This window comes from Carettochelys insculpta, chromosome 10, assembly GCF_033958435.1.
Source record: "Carettochelys insculpta isolate YL-2023 chromosome 10, ASM3395843v1, whole genome shotgun sequence".
In the NCBI taxonomy this organism is placed as follows: Eukaryota; Metazoa; Chordata; order Testudines; family Carettochelyidae; genus Carettochelys; species Carettochelys insculpta.
This window is the reverse complement of record NC_134146.1, coordinates 50,565-69,802: the sequence shown is the minus strand read 5'-3', so window position 1 is coordinate 69,802 and position 19,238 is coordinate 50,565. Positions and strand designations below refer to the sequence as shown.

Genomic DNA, 19,238 nt, shown 5'->3' with positions numbered 1-19,238 from the left:
CAGTTACTAGCGTAGATAAAATGAGTAGTAGAGGTAATCATCAAGTGATCCATTCCGTTGCCCATTCCCAGCTTCTGGCAAACAGAGACACCATCTCTGTCTATCCTGGCTAATAGCCATTTGATGGACCTATCCTTCTTAAACTGATTTCTTCCTTAATTAAACCCTGTTATAGTTTGCCCCTTTCTATCATCTCCTGGCAAAGAGTTCCTGAGGTTGATGATGAAGAAACAATTTCTTTTGTTTGTTTTAAATCTGCTGTCTATACAATTAATTGGGTGCCTTTCTTGTTTTGTTATTGAAGACGGAAATGACATTTCTTTATTGAATTTTTCCAGCATGATTTTCTAGACCTCTAACATATACCTCCACAGTTTATTCACTTTTGTCCATGCCAAAAAGTCCATCTTTTTTCTCTCTAATGTGGAAGCTGTTTCCTACCTCTAATTATTTCTGTTGCCCTTCTTCTGCTGGCATATCTCAAATTAGAGTTGGTCAGAAACTTTTGCTGAAAAGATTTTTTGTTAGAAAGTGACAATTTATGAAAACCTGTCATAGAAGCATATCAATTGTGACAGGAAAGTTTCTCATGTCCAGGATAGAATTTCTGATGAAAGCCAGAGAGGAGAGACCAACCCACCCTAAACAGCCAAAACCACAGTGTTTAGTGCACTCAGGAAGGTTGTGGCAGACCCAATATTTCAAGTCCCTACTTTGGAGGGTTTTCACTATTCTGGCTACTCTCTCTCACTCTCTCTTTTTTTTCCTTCTTCACAAAGCGCTTAGAACCATACTGAATAGTAACAGAGAGGAAGCTGTGTTAGTCTGTATTCTACCAAAACAAAAAAAGCAGTCATGTAGCACTTTCAAGGCTAACAAAATAATTTTAGGTGGCACTATGTTCAGCTGTTTGGAATAGAGATCCATCAACTACATGAAAACACTTGCCCAGATCCAGATGGACTTCATCTTTCTCTCCAAATGCAAGATGATGGACCTCTGTACTTTATATATTGAGTCTGTTCTTGTAAGGCTATAGATCTGAAGAAGTAAGTCTGTCCCACAAAAGCTCATCATCTAATAAATTATTTTGTTAGTCTGTAAAGTGCTACGATTGCTTTTTTGTTTTGACAGACCCATACTGGTTTTATTCTGCACTAGAATGGAAGCAAATATCAAAACTTTGACATTTAAAAAAAAAAAAAAGGAATTCTTGTTTTCCAGACGTCCCTACCTGTAAAGTGTCACTGTGCCACTAGTCAATTGTAAACCTAAATCTTACATATGTTGGAATGTATAAGCATTAAAATTCACATCTGCATATGCTCAGTTTGTGATTATGACACTGCTACAATAATTAGCTTAAAGCAAACATTTGCATATTAGTAGTCTCAAAGAGGGTTCTGGCTGATGGACTGTTCTATTCACAATGATCAGGAGAACTGCCTGTGAACTGAACTCCCTTCTCCTTCCTGACAGCTCCTCTTGCCCTTCCTTCAGGAGCACTCTTACCTGCTCTGTAAGAACTGCTGGGATTGCCCCAGGCCCATTGCATAGCCTCCGTTACAGTTTGGATCACCTCTGGTGCCATGGGGGTGGTTGCATTATAATCCATGTAAATCTTTCTGTAGGTAAGGAAGCAGAGATAGAAGGAGAGAGAAACAGAGACAGAGGACAGTAGAAAGAGAGTAGAAGTCAGCAGGATTAAACAATGAATGTCACAGTTTGTCTTTACACTAAGATAGTGCTTCAACCAGTTTTCATCTGGAGCGGTCATTACCCTCCTGCTTCCTCAAATAAGACCATAGCACTAGAGCAGTTTGATTGGCCCACCCTCCAAAAACTTGAGAGTTCCCAAGCCCGACCATCACCATATTACAAGAGATCACAAGATGCTCTTAAATCAGATATTCTGAGCTAAGACTTAACCATATCTTGCACGAATATTTAGGCTTAGAACCTACTGTTTTTGAATTTTAGATTTCCCAGGAACTCAGAAAAATGCCAACCCTCTAAGACTTTTTTAAATGGTCCTTCTCTTTCTCTCCACGCCAACTAGGCAAAATAGAGAAGTCGCTAACTCACCTTTCTGCTGACTTATTTTGCTTCCCATCACATTCCTTATCCATAGAGATTTTTCTCCCATCTTTTGTTGGTATCATGTTTTCCACTTGGTCCCCCTCCATTTTGCAGAAATCTACATATAAGATCAATATGAACAGTAAAAGTTTAAACTTGACAAACACATACACAGGTTTCCTTATTATAATATGATTTCTATGCAAAAACACAAGTGCATAGGGATCTTTCTTCCCTAAACGTTTGTTTAGTTCTGCACAAACATACAGTAATCACCGAATCCTTAATGACCAGCTGAAACATTTAATGGTGACTCTCTAGTAATCTCTTCTTGGCAGTCACTCAACAATGAGCAGGATGTCTTCATGTCACCCTCCTACTTGTCAGTCTGTTGATGGTTGATCGGCCTGATTCTGGAGCCGCAGGTCTTACACAGAAGGGGCATGTGTTGGTAGCTGTTGGAAAAGCACGGTGCAGTTTTTCCTGCTCTTTTCTTCTTTTCCACTTCTCCATGTGTGCAGAGACAAGACCTCTCAAATCTAGTAAACAGATCTCTGCAATAATATTTCTACATACTACAGATGCCTGAGGTACATCCTTTGCATCAAATGGCAAGACTGTCACAGACGAGGAACTTTGGAAGAGAGCAGGGCAACAGCCAATTGACAGTGAAATCAACAGGAAAAAGTGGGGATGGCTAGGCCACACCCTCTGAAAACCATCAGCCAGCATAGTCCATCAAGCTCTCAAATCAATCCTACAAGGAAAACACACAAGAGGAAGACCTTGGACAACATGGGAAGATCTTCTGAGATTGAAGGACAGCAACTGTGGTACTCCTGGAATCAGCTAGAAGTTTTGTCTCGAGACAGAGTGAAGTAGAGGAGACTCATAGATGACCTATGTTCAACTCAGAGTATAAGGGTTTAAGTCGCGTAAGTCAAGCCACTCATGCCTCTCCTTTCCAGTGAAGTTTTAATAATGGGATTCAGAAGTTTGTTTCTATTTTGCACATGATGTATATTTTCAGGAATGCTCTAGTAGAGAGGACTTGTGAAGTTCTAACAGGAACCCTCTCTCATCCCCTTCTCCCCTGTTCCATGTGTGAAAATAACCTCACGCTTTAAAGTGCCGTTGATTCTCTCCCACAATTCTTTGAGACCTTCTACTGAATTCTGCAGTCCACTGATCATTCACCCTGTAGCAGCCGTGCTTGTGATGTGGGTGGGGAAGTGTGATACCCAAACAGCTGAATTTAACCAAAATACAGATGTCTATTCTATGCAGAAGGTTAAACTATATTTCTAAGGATTGTCTGTTAGCCAAGATTGTATAACAAGGCCCATATATTGCTGTCAGTATACAACAAAGTTCCCAACTGGAAGGCTGCAAAATGCCTCTTGCCCTTGCTTACCTACAACTGAAGCCTCTGACATGAATTCCTTAACTGTCCCCTGAATAAAAATAATTAAGCTTGCAAAAACAGTGTCTTTATTACTGGTGTTGACCGGAGGAAGGGAAGATGGGAGTTATAAGATTTACAGGCCAGCACACATCATGCATGCATCTTAAGAGCAACAGACATGACTGTCTTGTCATTCATAACACTGTGCTCTCCTTATTGCTCTGGTGTCTGGCTGCTTATAATTAGTGGCCAGGTGATCTGCCTCAGCCCTCTACCTGGAATGAAATACTTTCTCCTTACTCTCAAATAAGTTTTGGAGCACACAGCAGGCTGCCACCACAAGGGCAATGTTGCTTTCACTGAGATTTAACTGAGCCAGGAGGCTCCTGAACCTGGCTTTTACACAGCCAAATGCACATTCTACTACCATTCTGCACTTTCTCAGCCTGTACTTGAACTGCTCCTTACTGAGATCCAGGCTGACTGTATATGGCTTCATGAGCTGAGGCAACAAGGGATAAGATTGGTCTCCCAGGATCAATATTGGCATCTCCAAAGATGCTTTCTTGTCTGGGAAGAAAGTTCCATCCTACAGCTTTATAAATATACCAGAGTTTCTTAAGATGCATCGTCATGCACCTTTCCCAACCATTCCACACTGACGTCAGTGAAATGACCCTTGTGATCCACCAATGCTTGAAACACCATGGAGCAGTACTCCTTGAAGTATATGTGCTCTGTGGCAAGGTAGTCTGGTGCCAAGACAGGGATGCACATTCCATCCATCACCCCAACACAGTTAGCAAACCCCACCACAGCAAAACCATACACTATGTCCTGCACATTTCCTGCACTCACTCTTTTATATCAGAAGGGAATTGACTGCCTTGGCTACCTGGATGATAGCAGCCCCCACTGTAGAGTTGCCCGCTCTGAATTGACTGCCCTCTGACTGGTAGCTGTCTGGCATTGCCAGCTTCCACAGAGCTACTGCCACACGCTTCTGAACTGCAGTGCTTCAGGGAGGGGGAAAGCATCTGCAAAATTCCATGGAAGTGGCCTCACACAAGCAGAAGTTTTGTAGCTACTGCTGATCATCCCATATCTTCAGAACAATGCAGTCCCACCAGTCTAAACTTGTTTCACAGCACCAGAACTGGCACTCCTGTGTACAAAGCACTGAGTGCAGTCGGCATCTCCTCGTTCCTCCGCTCTAGTGTTTCAAATTCATGCTGTCTGTATCCTCCTCACAGCCTCTAGAATTCTGAAGGCTTCTCAGCCTCTATACGTACCGCAGCACAATTCATGAGGTGCTCAAAATACTTCCCGTAACAGTCTGAAGCGGTATGGGTTCCATGCTAGCCTTGCAATAGTGTTTGCATGGATATGGAAAAAGGCATGAAAATGCTTTTGGTTGTTGCTTTCCAAAGGGAGAAGGGGAGAAATGCTCTATGGAAGGCTGATGACACAAACCCAAAACCACCCGCGACACTTTTTTGTCCCATCAACACTGGGAAATTAACTCTCAGTGCAAGGGAGCAGGAAGAACTGTGGGATAGGTACCCACAGCGTATTGCTAACTAAGTCAAAGCTGCCTACCCTAATGGGGACAAACTCCCTCGACTTCATATGCCAGTATGGAAGTAAGTGCACCCTCAATTGCACAAAATCAGGAGCTACAAAACCAACCTTAACAAATTCGACCTAGTTTCACAGTGTATACTTAGAGATGTAATTTATGGCATTTCTCAGATTTTGTTTTTACCCCATTTTCACTTCAACACTTAAGCTGCAAACAATTAGACTGCAAACTAAGATTCAGAAAATTAAAGTAAAATAGTTTTAAAATATTTCTCTCTGAAATATGGAATAAGGCCTTTTGAGTTAAATACCTGCAACCCACACCCTACTCCTACTTTTACCTGGTTGTGTATTTCTGGTTCCAAATGAGGTGTATAGTTGATTAGTCAATTTGTAATTCTGTCTTTACTGTACTATCCAGCTGAACCAGGCTGCAACGGTCAGCAAGTGCCTGCCTCAGAAGTGCCTTCATTGCTGTTACAGATCCAGACTAACACAGCTACCCCTCCAATACTTGCCTCAGAACTGTGAGGAAGGCCCCTGAAATACCAGCAACAACAACAAAAAGCCCTGAAACCAACCACCACTATTGCTGCTGCAAAGACCCACATAGCCACCCGAGGATAAATCCTGACCTCAGAGAGAGTATGAGCACACTGCTGTGAGGGACAGCTGCACGGGCTGAGCCACTGTTGTACTCTGGAGCAGCAAGTCCCTGGTCCCCGCTGAGAGATAATTCATTCATCTCCTCCCACACGCGCCTCACAGGTTCATCGCAGGCAATAACAGAACACCCACCCAATCCTTCATCCAACAACCATTGGTTATCTACAATTATTCCTAGGCACTGGCCAATCAGCTCACTGCTTCTCATACAGCAAACATGGATTCTCAACCACAGGCACAAACCAATCAGCCTTAATCCCCAGCCACTAACCTATCACCTCCCCGCTGTGAGGAACGTTCCTTGGTCCCTTCCAGCCCCAGGATATGATTCTATACCCTGCATCAGCCAGTCAGCAACCTGCACTTAAGGTGGTCACTGCTTACCAACGGCTAATCTGCAGACTCGGGTCAATCAGCTCCGCGTCCTCTGGAAGCAATCACTAGTTTCCCGCAGTTAGAACCCGGACGCCAATCAATCAGTTCCCCACGGCCAGGGAGCGGCCACTGGTTGTCAAGTTAACACCCGCGCCCCGGACAATCACTGCCTCGCCTACGGGCAGAGGCTGCCGCTTTGCGAAGGCCGCGTGACCGGGTGAGCGCGGGTGCAGAAGCTGCTATTGGCCAACGCAGTAACTCCCTTCCTCCCGCCAGCTCTCGCACGTGACCCAACCCGGGGAGGCCCGCTCCACTCCGGCTACAGAGTCAGGCTGAAAGATAGGGAGGCCTTGGGGGGACGGAATAAGAACAGAGGCGCCAGTTCCGGCCATAGAGAGGATAGTCTAGAGCGGCTGGAGGACCGAGCTCCTAGAAGGAGGGTTGCTGCGCTTTGGCGCTGCCCCTTGCCAAGATGGCGGTGGTAACGTCGCTCTGGTCTCGGCTCGCTCGCGCGCTCTGTCTCCCCCTCCCCCCGCCCCCCCCCCCCCCCCCCCCGGAGCTGCGCGAAAGTACTCAGTCCTTCGGCCCTGTGGCACTCTGAGCCCCAGCTGTGGGGTGGGGCGTGGGGGAGGCAGAGACGCTTCCGAGCCTGAGGTCTGGCTTGTGCCGCTTGGGGCAGCTCCTGGGCTTGCCGAGCCAGCAGTCGGGCGTTGGGGCTCAGTCGGGAGGCAGGCGGGGCCTTGCGCGTTTCGCAGCGTGTGGTAGCTGGAGCGCGGAGGGCGGCTCTGGGGGTAGCTCGGCTCCGGGGGGCTTTGCGGAAAGGAGCCGGAGGGCCAAGACGTGTGCTCGAGGGGCGGTAGCTGCTAATGCTGTTTGCTCAGGGAGCTTCTTCCGACACGTCCACCAAAACGGCCAGCCGCACCCCCGCCTGCCACGTGGGCTTGTCGCCTTCAGAGAAGGGCAGCAGGCCGGAGGCAACTGTTCCCTCTTAGTCACTGGAAAAGTACCTTGTTGTGCACGCAAGTGATACCATGAACCCATTAGTGTGCATGATGCCTGAGACCTGCAGAGGTAACTCTTTGAGTCAATTGGAAAACAGTTCAATATGCACAGTAGCACAATTTTGTGTCCCTGACTGACAACTTACAGCTGACAGGCTCTTCAGCCAGTGAACCTCCTTAGTTTGCCACCTAAGGGTTCCCTTTCAGAACCTGCCTTCTCCCCATAAATAGACCTCTACCCATAAACTCTCTCTCCCCCAATGGTCTATCTTCAACTAATGGCTCCTGCATAGGTGCAGTCTAAGCTAACAATGTCATCTTACCCAAGAAAGCTCATGACCCAATGAATGAATCATAGAACAATAGAGCTGGAAGAGACCTAAAAAAGCCATCAAGTCCAGCCCCCTGCTCAAAGCAGGACCAGACCCATCAGATCAGCCCCACCAGGGCTTTGTTGAGGTGAGACTTAAAGACCTCCAGGGATGGAGACTCCACTACTTCCCTGGGTAGACCATTCCAATACTTCACCCTCCTAGTGAAAAAGTTTTTCCTAATGTTCGACCTGGATCTTTCCAACCCCAACTTGAGATTATTGTTCCGTGTTCTGCCATCCGTGACCACTGTGAACAGCGTCTCTCCAGCCTCTTTGCAGCCTCCCTTCAGTAAGTTGAAGATTGTTATCAAGTCCCTCCGCAGTCTTCTCTTTTGCAGACTAAACAGTCCCAATTCCCTCGACCTTTCTTTGTAAGTCATATGTTCCAGCCCCCTAATTATTTTGGTCACCCTCCGCTGGACCCTTTCCAGTGTATCCATGTCCTTCCTATAAATAGGGGCCCAGAACTGGACACAGTACTCCAGATGCAGCCTCACCAAAGCCAAATAAAGAGGAATAATCACTTCTCTGGATCTACTGGCAACGCTCCTCTTGATGCAACCTAATATGCCATTAGCTTTCTTGTCTACAATGGCACACTGTTGACTCACGTCCAGCTTCTCGTCCACTACAACTCCCAGATCCTTTTCTGCAAAACTACTACCGAACCAGTCGGACCCCAGCCTGTAACAATGCTTGGGATTTTTCTGGCCCAAGTGCAGGACTCTGCACTTGTCCTTGTTGAACCTCATCAGATTTCTTGCAGCCCAGTCTTCCAATCTGTCTAAGTCAGTCTGGAACCTGTGGCTACCGTCCAGGGTATCTACCTCTCCCCCTAGCTTAGTGTTATCCGCAAACTTACTGAGGGTGCAATCCAACCCCCATCCATGTCATTGATAAGTATGTTGACCAGAACAGGACCCAGAACCGAACCTGGGGGCACTCCACTAGAAACTGACCGCCATCCCAACATTGAGCTGTTTATCACTACTCTCTGGGCCCTGACCTTCTAGCCAGCTTTCTATCCATCTTACTGTCCATTTATCCAATCCGCATTCCTTTAACTTGCCAACAAGAATATTGTGGGAGAAGGTATCAAAAGCTTTGCTAAAGTCAAGATAAATCACATCCATTGATTTTCCCCTATCCACAGAGCCAGTTATCTCATCGTAGAAACTAATCAGATTGGTCAGGCATGACTTGCCCTTCATGAATCCATGCTGACTATTCCTGATCACTTTCCCCTCCTCCAAGTGCCTCAAAATGACTTCCTTGAGGAGCCCCTCCATGATTTTTCCAGGGACTGATGTAAGACTGACTGGCCTATAGTTCCCTGGATCATCCTTCTTCCCTTTTTTAAAGATAGGCACTACATTTGCCTTTTTCCAATCATCTGGGATCTCTCCTGATCTCCTTGACTTTTCAAAGATAACAGCCAAGGGCTCGTCAACAACATATGCCTGCTCCCTCAAATGAATTAGGTCCAGGCCCATGGATTTATGTATGTTGAGCTTTTTTAGATAGCTCCTAATGGCTACGGCTACACGTGAAGCCTACATCGAAGTAGCCTATTTCGATGAATAGCGTCTACACGTCCTCCAGGGCCGGCAACGTCAATGTTCAACTTCGACGTTGCGCAGCCCAACATCGAAATAGGCGCAGCGAGGGAACGTCTACACGGCCAAGTAGCACACATCGAAATAGGGATGCCAGGCACAGCTGCAGACAGGGTCACCAGGCGGACTAGCGCTTCCGGGGCAACAGCTAGCCGCTCCCTTAAAGGGCCCCTCCTAGACACACTTAGCCTGCACAGCACGCGGTCTGAGGAGCCATAGGCACACAGACCCCGGGCGCCGCAGTCATGGACCCCCAGCAGCAGCTGCTAGAGGTCCATCCAGCCCTCCCGGCAGGAAGCTGAGCACCTCCTTGCCCCAGAGGAGGAGATGCCCCCAGGGCAGCAGGGCTCAACCCCTACCCCTGCAGCACCCCGCCCCACCCCCGCCTCACACGCCGGCAGCTGTGGAGCTACCCCACCAGCACCGACTGGTGGGAGCGGCTGGTGCTTGGGGAGTGGGATGACGACCACTGGCTCAGGAACTTCAGGATGAGCCGGTAGACATTCCTGGAGCTGTGCCAGTGGCTCACCCCCGCACTCAGGCACCAGGACACCGCCATGCGGCGTGCCCTCACAGTGCAGAAACGGGTCGGCATCGCTGTCTGGAAGCTGGCCACTCCAGACAGCTACCGATCCGTGGGCCAGCAGTTTGGTGTCGGCAAGGCCACCGTCGGGGCTGTCTTCATGGAGGTAAGCGAACCCATGGGGGGAGGGCAGGGGAGGGGAGGCCAGGGCAGGGGAGGGCAGGGGGGCCAGGGCAGGGGAGGGCAGGGCAGGCCAGGGAGGCCAGAGCAGAGCAGGGCAGGGCAGGGCAGGGGGGCCAGAGCAGGGCAGGGCCACGCACACCCTGCTCACCCCTCATTGGTGCTGTCCCATGTGCTTTCTCTGCAGGTTGTGCGTGCCATCAACGCCATGCTCCTGCACAGGCTCGTGAGGCTGGGGGACCCAGATGCCACCATCGCCGCCTTTGCCACCCTGGGCTTCCCCAACTGCTTCGGGGCTCTGGATGGGACTCACATCCGCATCCGCGCCCCGCATCACAGTGGAGGACGATACCTCAATCGAAAGGGCTACCATTCTGTCGTCCTCCAGGCCTTGGTGGACAGTTGGGGACGTTTCCAGGACATTTACGTGGGCTGGCCTGGCAGCACCCACGACGCCCGGGTTTTCCGGAACTCGGGCCTGTGCCGCTGGCTGGAGGCGGGGACCTACATCCCCCAGCGGGAGATCCCTCTGGGGGACACCACCATGCCCTTCTGCGTCATCGCAGATGCGGCCTACCCCCTCTGGCCGTGGCTCATGCACCCCTACACGGGCCATCTCTCCGCTAGCCAGGAGCGCTTCAACGAGCGCCTGAACCACACGCGCCAGGTGGTGGAGCGCTCATTTGGCCGCCTGAAGGGACGCTGGAGATGTCTCCTGACCCGCCTGGATGCGGGCCCCAACAACATCCCCCAGATTGTGGGTGCCTGCTGCGCCCTGCACAATTTGGTCAAGAGCAAGGGGGAGACTTTTTTCCAGGGCTGGGCTGCGGAGGCTGGCAGGGCACACGTCCAGCCACCTGCTGCCCCCAGTTGGCAGGTGGATCCCGAGGGGACCCGGGTCCGGGAGGCCCTGCGGGCCCACTTTGATGAACAGGCCGCGGGGTGAACTCTGCCCAGGCCCCCTACTGCCCGCCCCTTCCTCCCCCACACTCCTGCCCCAACGCCTACACCATGGAGCACACCCCCCCTCCACTTGTCCTGGACAAATGACAGCACGCACTTGTGGCTGAACGTAAACTTTTTTTTTTCTTTCCGAAGCTTTTTTTTTAATGACTGTAAATAAATATGTGAACCGCAAACCAAAAACTATGTACAAACGTAGAACAAAAGCAATATGTACAAAAATAAAACAATACAAAGAAACAACTGTCCGCAATAATAAAAAGAAAACCAGGGAGGATAAAGGGGAGAACTATTTACATGGGGGGGACGGGGCAAACTGGGGGCCGAAAAAAACAGGGTCCAACTATATACAAGGGGGGGGGCCACGTCCCGGGCCCCTCGCCCCTATAGCCCGGCACCGGGCGTTGGCGGCCAGGAGCCCCGCCGCGCTCGCAGCCTGGTCCGTGGCTGGGTGGGAGTGGGCTGGACCGGAAGGTACGGTGGCCGGCGAGTGTCAGGTGGCTTCAGGGGTCCCTCGGCGCTCCGGCCCTCGCCAGTGGGTGGCGGGGCGACGGCAGACGGGACGGCGACGGGCGGAGCAGCTGGTGTTGGGGCTGCAGGAGCAGGCAGGGCGGGCGATGTTGCGGCCGGCGCGGCATGGGGGGCCAGGTAGTCCACTAGGCGGTTAAATGTGTCCATGTAGGCCCCCCATGCCTCCTGGCGCTAGGCCGGCGCCCGCTCCTGCAGCTGGAGGTGCTGCTCCGCGACCTCCAGCTGCCGACGGTGGATGGCCAGCAGCTGGGGGTCCGTCGCCGTCGGCGGTTGGTGGCACGGGGTCCGCCGTCTAGCCCGCCATGGGGCCGGTCGGTCCTCGGCCGAGGGGCTGCCCTGGAGCGATGGTCCCGGAGGGCTCTCCGGGACAACTGACGCCTCGCTGGCGCTCTCTTCCAGTCCTTCTGATGGTGCAGGTGCAGGACACAGGAGAGGAGGGGGGGAAGAAGAATGGAGACAGGCGTTAGTGTGGGCCCCGAGCCGTGGCCTTTGTCCCCCCAGCCCTGTGCTGCAGGTTTCCCATCCCCGTCCCCGGGAGATGCTGCTGTGATGGATGGGGTTCAGGGGTCCCCCTGCCCTGCACCCCATCCCCTGGTGGGAGTGACTCTCACTTCACCCTGCAGGGTCTGAGAGCAGGAGCAGGAGAGGTTTCTTAGGCCACAGATGCCCAGTTTCTGCCAGGAGTGACAGCACCAGCTGTCGGAAGAGACAGTCCTTCCAACCCGTCATGGGGAGAAGACCCCAAGGGGTGCCCCTCGGGGATGCAGCTTTCCCCCTCCTCAGGCTGGCTGCCTTCCAGCTCTCCCTTCCCCTAGCCTCTACCTGTGGGCCCCGCCCTCGCCCCCCAAGTCCAAGCCAGCTCGGCTCCTCCCTCCTGTTTGTTCAGGGCAGAGGTGTCACCTGCCAGCTGTAGCCCCAGGATCCTCCTTTGCCCCTGGGAGCTATTCGGCTCTTGGTGCTCATATGTAGCCTGAGTCTCCCTTTGGCACTCCCCCCACTCCATCACATGCTGCTGCTGCGGGGTGTCCCACCCCCTCCTCCCGGGGGCCCCTCGAGGTTCCGCTCCCCCCTGGCCCGGGGATGGGGCATGGCACTGTCATGCGGGGTGGGCAGGGGCAGGGGCTGATGGATGCAGTGCTGTGAGGGCCATGGCCCTGGTGTCCTTGGGGCCATGGCCATGTGAGCATGTGGGGGGCCCTGGACACATATCTCTTACCCCCGCCCCTCAAGCCCAGGGGTGTCCACCAGAGGGGGGTACCTACCTGTCGGTCCGCTCCCACGGTCCGGAGATCCCCGGGGGGCGGAGGCCCTGCTGCTGCTCCGGGATGGCAGGAGGAGGATCTGCAGGCCGGATTCTGCGCAGGAGGAGCCCCCCTCCTCCTCCTCCTCCTCCTTCTCCTGCCGCGATGTCCCGGGGGTGGCCTCCGGGGGGGGCCCCCGGGGTGCGGGGCTTGCCTCCGGGGCGGACTCCGTCTGCAGGGCCTGCTGGGGCTCGTCAGCCGAGGTGTCAAGGGTGGCCGGAGGGGAGGAGGTGTGCCGGGAGCCCAGGATGTCCCTGAGCTCCCTGTAAAAGGGGCAAGTGACGGGGGCGGCCCCAGATCGGCTGGCCGCATCCCGGGCCTGGGAGTAACCCTGCCGCAGCTCCTTGACCTTACTCCTGACATGGTCAGGAGTGCAGGCAGGGTGACCCCGGGCAGCCAGGCCATCGGCCAGCCAAGCAAACGCATCCGCATTCCGCCTCTTGCTCCCCATTACCTGGAGCACCTCCTCCTCGCTCCAGAGCCCCAGCAGGTCCCGCAGCTCAGCCTCCGTCCAGGAGGGGCCCCACTGCCGCTTGCCAGCCTGGCTGCCCTGGCACCCCTTGGGGGGGGTCCCCTGGGGGCGCTGGGGGGGCTGCCGGCCAGCCATCACAGCTCTGTGGGGCTGAGGGTGGTGCAGGCTGGCCGCGTGTGCAGGCTGCAGCCTGCACGTTCCCTCAGCTTCCTGCAGAGGAAGGGAGGGGGAGGGGACCTTTAAGGGGCCGCTCCACGCAGCCACCAGTGAGCTGAGGGGCTGGAGAGAGCGTTTCTCAACCCCCCAGCTGATGGCCACCATGGAGGACCCGGCAATTTCGACGTTGCGGGACGCGGATCGTCTACACGGTCCCTACTTCGACGTTCAATGTCGAAGTAGGGCGCTATTCCGATCCCCTCATGAGGTTAGTGACTTCGACGTCTCGCCGCCTAACGTCGAAGTTAACTTCGAAATAGCGCCCGACGCGTGTAGCCACGACGGGCGCTATTTCGAAGTTAGTGCCGCTACTTTGAAGTAGCGTGCACGTGTAGGCACGGCTAACCTGTTCTTTTCCCACCAAAGGCTGTCCACCTTCATCCCACAATCCATCACTTATCGCATTAGTCCAGGAGCTGTCTTTGTCCGTGAAGACAGAGGCAAAGAAAGCATTAAGTACTTCAGCTTTCCCTACATAATCTGTCACTGGGTTACCTCCCTCACCCATTAGGGGCCCCATGCCCTCTCTGATCACCTTCTTCTTGGTAACATGCCTATAGAAACTTGTTATCCTTCACATTCATTGCGAGTTGCAATTCCAGTTGCGCTTTTGCCTCCCTGATAACTGCCCTACATTCTTGAGCTATATGTTTATACCCCTCCCTAAACATCTGTCCCAGTTTCCACTTTTTGTAAGCTCTCTTTTTGTGCCTAAGTTCTCCAACGATTTCCCCATTAAGCCAGTCTGGTCTCCTACCATATTTAGCCTTTAAGGTGCTACAGGACTGCTTGTTGTTAGTGATGCTACATACTAACACAGCTTCCTCTCTGATACAAATCTCAAGTGTGAATTTCTGACTAATTTGTCTGTGGGGTCCTGCTAGCAATGTCCTCCCAAGTGTGCAGTTTTCTACTAAATGTTCCCTTCTGCCCATGACCCACTACATGGATCCTCAGACCTGACATGACCTGCCCATACTTCAGTAATACCTTATATCATGGCCATCAAGGCTACAACTACACCTAGTAAAAACTTTGAAATGGCCATGCTAATGACCAAATGAAAGAATACTAATGAGATGCTGAAATGCATATTCAGCACCTGATTAGCATTCCAGCAGCTGCGGCACTTCAAAAGTGCTGTGTTTTGCTCGCATGCAGCTTGTCTACACCAGGGTCCTTTTCGAAAGGACCCCACCAACATCAAAATCTCCTTATTCCTATGAGTTCATAGGACCCCACCAACACTGAAATCCCCTAATTCCTATCAAAAAGGACCCCGTTGTAGATGAGCCACACGGGAGTGAACGTCCTGCAGCAAACAGCAATGACGTTACAAATCAATGTGTGTATAGTCTTCTTATAATCAGGGTTACAAAAAGTACAGTTTGACTATTTATTAAGGATCATCTTGGATGTACATGCATTGCGGTTCTTGAATTACTGAGGTTTTACGAAATTAAAACAAATGGCTCTCTTGCTATTTTGGTTGCTGACCCCTATGAACCAAATAATGAAGGTGCTTAATTCCCTTGCTACAGCTACGCCACCCACACTGGACTTCATCAGCATAAAAGAAAAGTGCCAACTATTAGGATTACTATATTTGAACTTTCAAAAAAGAGGATACCTCTGAGAGGGAGTGTATCAGTATCTGCCAACTCACATTACATTTATGTACTATATATATGCTATAGCATTAATACATGTGTTGGTAGATACTGATACACTCCCTGTCAGGAGTGTCCTCTTTTTTGAGAGTTCAAATGTAACCATACAACTATCCTTCATTGGGTTCTGTTTTATCAGAGCTGTTCAGGTCCAATGGGGCAACATGATGCTGATAAATAATTTTTTGCAAAGGATTCGACACTGTCAACTGAGAGTGTGCAGGGCCATATCCTGGTGGTATTTTTTGGTGTATGGGGGATTGGTTAGTATAGGTACAGCTGTTGAATGGTGTGGCAGGGATGCATTTTAAAAGGTGGGGTAAGTGTGCTGGTAATCTTTGAGGTGACAGCCCATCCACTATACATACATTACTTTAGGCGGGGTGAGCAAACTTTTTTCATCAGGTCCCCTTTTTTAGCCCTGCATTTTTGGCCCTGTGGGGGTAGGGGGGATGCTCAGGAAGCGGGTGCCACTGCACAGGCAACTGCCAGCTCTGCACATGCTCGGCATTTGCTCCTGCTGCAGCCTCCACCACCTCCCCGGCCATGCTGGCACTGCGAGGCCCCACTTCTTGAATCAAGGCCTCTGAATATTCTGATTGGCCCAGCAGCGGGGAAAGGGAGGAGGGAGCATTCCCTTGACGAGGGTAGCAGCGGAGGTTATGGGTGAAGAAGCAGAGGGCTGGGGAGGCAGCGGACACTGCAGGCGCAGAAGAGCCAATCGCGCTGTGACCCCCCCCATACAAAATGTCAGAGGGGATGTGACTCCCCCCCCGACTTTGCGCACCGCTGCTTTAAGGCAGCCATAGTGTGGGTGCCGGGTAAAACTAAAGACTGTTTCAGAGTGTCTAGTGTGGACCCACTTTGCTCTTTGTGGCTTCAAAAGTTGGGTAAGTGGGCAATAATTTTGATGGGGGGATATTTCAAGAATCAGGTGAGTAGTCAAGCATCTCACTTTTCTATGGAGCGTGTGCAGGGTCTGGGATGGAGGTTGGATGCAGAAGGGAGCTCCGAGTAGGGACTGGGATGTTGGAGAGGGTGTGAGGTCTGAGAGGGAGTTTGGTGAAAGTGGGGGTTGTGACCTGGGGCAAGGGATTGGGATGAAGGGTCTTGGAGGTGGTATGAGTGCAAGAGAAGATTCTGATGTTGGGGAGAGGTGTAAGAGTGAGTGCAGGGTCTGGGAGGGCATTGGGATGTGGTGCCAGAAGCAGGCTCTCTCCAGGAGGTGCTTATCTAAGCAGCTCCTGGCCAGCAGCACTCTCAGGCAGGCTTCCCTGCCTGCCAGCAGCCCCAGCTTACTGTATGTGGCTCTCCATACAATGGCGGGGGGTGTTTCCTGCACTGTTCTCACCCCTCCAGCAAAATCTTCCAGCTTCTATTGGCTGAAAACCAGCCAGTGGGAAACGAGAAATTATACTGTGCTGCCCCCACCCACCAGGACAATCTGTTAGCTCCCAATGGCTGGTTTCCAGACAATAGGAGCTGAAAGATTTTTGCTGGGGAAAGGAAAGCACCCAAAACTCTTCCCTCTCCATAGCTGTAAGGCCTGCCATAAGCCAGAAGAAAAGGCTTGGCAGGCCATAGGTTGCCCACCCTGGAGCCACAAGAAGGCTGTCCAGGAAGATGGGAGACTAGCCTCTTCAAAGAGCTCTTGTTCTTGCTAATAGCCATTTCTGGCCAGCAATCTGGACTGATTGCATTTTGCCGACTGGGCATTTCCCAGGTGTAAACACATTTGTAATATCTGCACAGAAAATATTGTCAAAATTAGATATAAAAATGAAACATAAAGAGAGGATAATCATTCGGTAAATCATAACATTTCCGATGATATCTCATGACCCATCTTGAATAAAATAAATCATATTTTTGCAAAAATCATAATATTTCTATGAAAAATGTGGGGCATAGTGTTACAGCATCATAATACTTGTTGCCAGGAGGTAGCTTGTTTTTTTTTTTTTTCATCCTATAAAGATCCGTGGAAACCAATAGAATAGGAACAGTAGTTTGTCAAAAGGACTGTCTTTGACCAAAAAAAATAGTGCCTTAACATATGTTCCCAACCAAAGACTCATGCTAGTCTTTACATAATAACGATGCCAGGGTAACTGCTAGTCCTAATTAAAATTACCTTATTGTTTTTGGAGGTGATGGACTCCAACTATCCATTACTCATTGTTCTACAGGTCATCAGTGGCCCATCAAGTGTGAGCAGAACCCCAGTTTAAAAAAATCAAAAGCAACGTTTTGCATATACAGAATAGCATGGAGCACCAACCTGGCTAGCGTTCAGATTCAGCATTAAGCAAACACATTGCTATAACCCATTTCAGCATCTCAGATTTCCCACGCTCTACATACTGAGGCTTACTCCAGTGGAGTAAATTTGTGTTGTTTCATTCTTTAACTATATTTCCAATAAATACATGAACAAATCATTCTTGACTGTTGCAGTTACTTCTGTGACGCCAATATCCGGTAATAAGGACTGATAGTGAAATGCTAATTATCTTTGTCCTTGAACTGCTTTGAAATCCCACTCCCAAAGAGTATCTACTTAAATTAATTTTACTGTTGCATTTCAAATTCATACAGAATAAAAAACTGCTGGTACTGTGTAAGAGGCCATGGCCTTGCCTTTCAGGCTGAAGTATATGTACCTACATTATCTCTCCCTCAAATGATGTTACTGTCTACCTCTCTGAATAATATATTTGGAGTAGCTTTCACATAAGTAACTTCTGAGGTTTCTTGAGGAATTATACCAAAATACAAACCAAACTCAGTGCAGTAAATGTGTTTTTTACATTTTTTTCCTACTAACAAAGTTTAAAAGCAAATTACTTTTAATGATTTGTATGCCACATTTAAACCACATGCCTTCAAAACCTTAAGATATGTTAGACCTTCAGTTGGCCACTGGGCACTCACATCAGCCACACTACTTGAGCACTGGACCAAATATGGCCACCCTTTGATCTTGGAACAGTATAATTTTTAATTCCTGCTGTAAAACCCACTCTGCAGTGCAAATACAGCAAGTGTTATAAAGTGAAATATGTGAAACAGAAACAGGATGGTTTGAATATGATTTTAACCCTAACGTCTGGTGCTTTGATGATGATCACAGTTCATAGAGTTTAAAGCTAGAAGAGGCCATTAGATCATCTAGTCTAATGCCTTGTAAATCACCAGTCATTAAATTTCATCCTGTTACCCTTGTGCAGAGCCCAATACATTGACTAAAGTCTATCTTGCAGAAAAGTATCCAGTCGTAACTTGGAGTCATCAAGAGACAGACCTCCAGTCCTTGCTAGTTTGTATTTTACTCTATTAATCTCCCAAAATGTAAAAGGTAGTGTTTTTCAAGGGATGAGCCTCCAGACTGGCTACTGTAAAGAGCTTCTCAGAGTTAGGATCCAAAAATGCACATCAGGGACAACACACTGCTTTTTTTTTTATACAATTAATTAGCTAACTATGCAAAAACATGCACTCTGCAACAGAGCAAAGAATAGAAAGGTAATCCCAGATCTTCAGTTTGTGCATTACTTACACCATACTTTGTGGAGATACCCAAGAGTTAGTATGTTTTAATTATCATAGAATCATAGAACACTAGGACTGGAAGGGACCTCGAGAGGCCATTGAGTCCAGCCCCCTGCCCCAAAGGCAGGATGAAGTACTGTCTAAACCATCCCTGATAGACATCTATCTAACTTGTTCTTAAATATCTCCAGTGATGGAGATTCCACAACCTCCCTTGGCAATTTATTCCACTGTTTGACCACCCTGACAGTTAGGAATTTTTTCCTAATGTCCAACCTAAACCTCCCTTGCTGCAGTTTAAGTCCATTGCCTCATGTTCTATCCTCAGAGGCCAAGAAGAACAAGTTTTCTCCTTCCTTCTTGTGACACCCTTTTAGATACCTGAAAACTGCTATCATGTCTCCCCTCAATTCTCTCTTTTCCAAACTAAACAAGCCCAATTCTTTCAGCCCTTCTTCATAGGTCACGTTCTCTAGACCTTTAATCGTTCTTGTCGCTCTTTTCTGGACCCTGTCTAATTTCTCCACATCTTTCTTGAACTGTGGTGCCCAGAATTGGACACAATACTCCAGCTGAGGCCTATCCAGTGCCGAGTAGAGCGGAAGAATGACTTCTCTTGTCTTGTTCACAACACACCTGTTAATGCATCCCAGAATCATGTTTGCTTTTTTTGCAACAGCATCACACTGTTGACTCATATTTAGCTTGTGGTCCACTATAACCCCTAGATCCCT

General features: G+C 49.9%; 2 protein-coding genes across 12 annotated transcripts in view; one reads left to right on the top strand and one right to left on the bottom strand.

The window, feature by feature from the left end:
* Positions 1 to 6,625, bottom strand: part of SCLY (selenocysteine lyase) — a 78,069-nt gene extending 71,444 nt beyond the window's left edge. For all 11 annotated transcript variants that reach the window (XR_012646779.1, XR_012646778.1, XR_012646780.1 and 8 more), the window contains exons 1-3: positions 6,116 to 6,625; positions 2,086 to 2,197; positions 1,513 to 1,625 (exon numbers count right to left, since the gene is read on the bottom strand). Coding sequence is in view for 8 of the 11 variants with exons in the window: in XM_075003977.1 (XP_074860078.1) it covers positions 1,513 to 1,625; positions 2,086 to 2,186 (214 nt within the window). In the remaining 3 variants the exon portion in view is untranslated. The remainder of the gene's footprint in view (positions 1 to 1,512; positions 1,626 to 2,085; positions 2,198 to 6,115) is intronic.
* Positions 6,626 to 6,694: 69 nt separating this feature from the next.
* AIRE (autoimmune regulator) overlaps positions 6,695 to 19,238 on the top strand; it is a 57,880-nt gene continuing 45,336 nt past the window's right edge. Inside the window, exons 1-2 of the mRNA XM_075004581.1 lie at positions 6,695 to 9,785; positions 9,987 to 10,355. Of these exons, the coding sequence (XP_074860682.1) occupies positions 9,654 to 9,785; positions 9,987 to 10,355 (501 nt within the window). The 5' untranslated portion in view covers positions 6,695 to 9,653. The remainder of the gene's footprint in view (positions 9,786 to 9,986; positions 10,356 to 19,238) is intronic.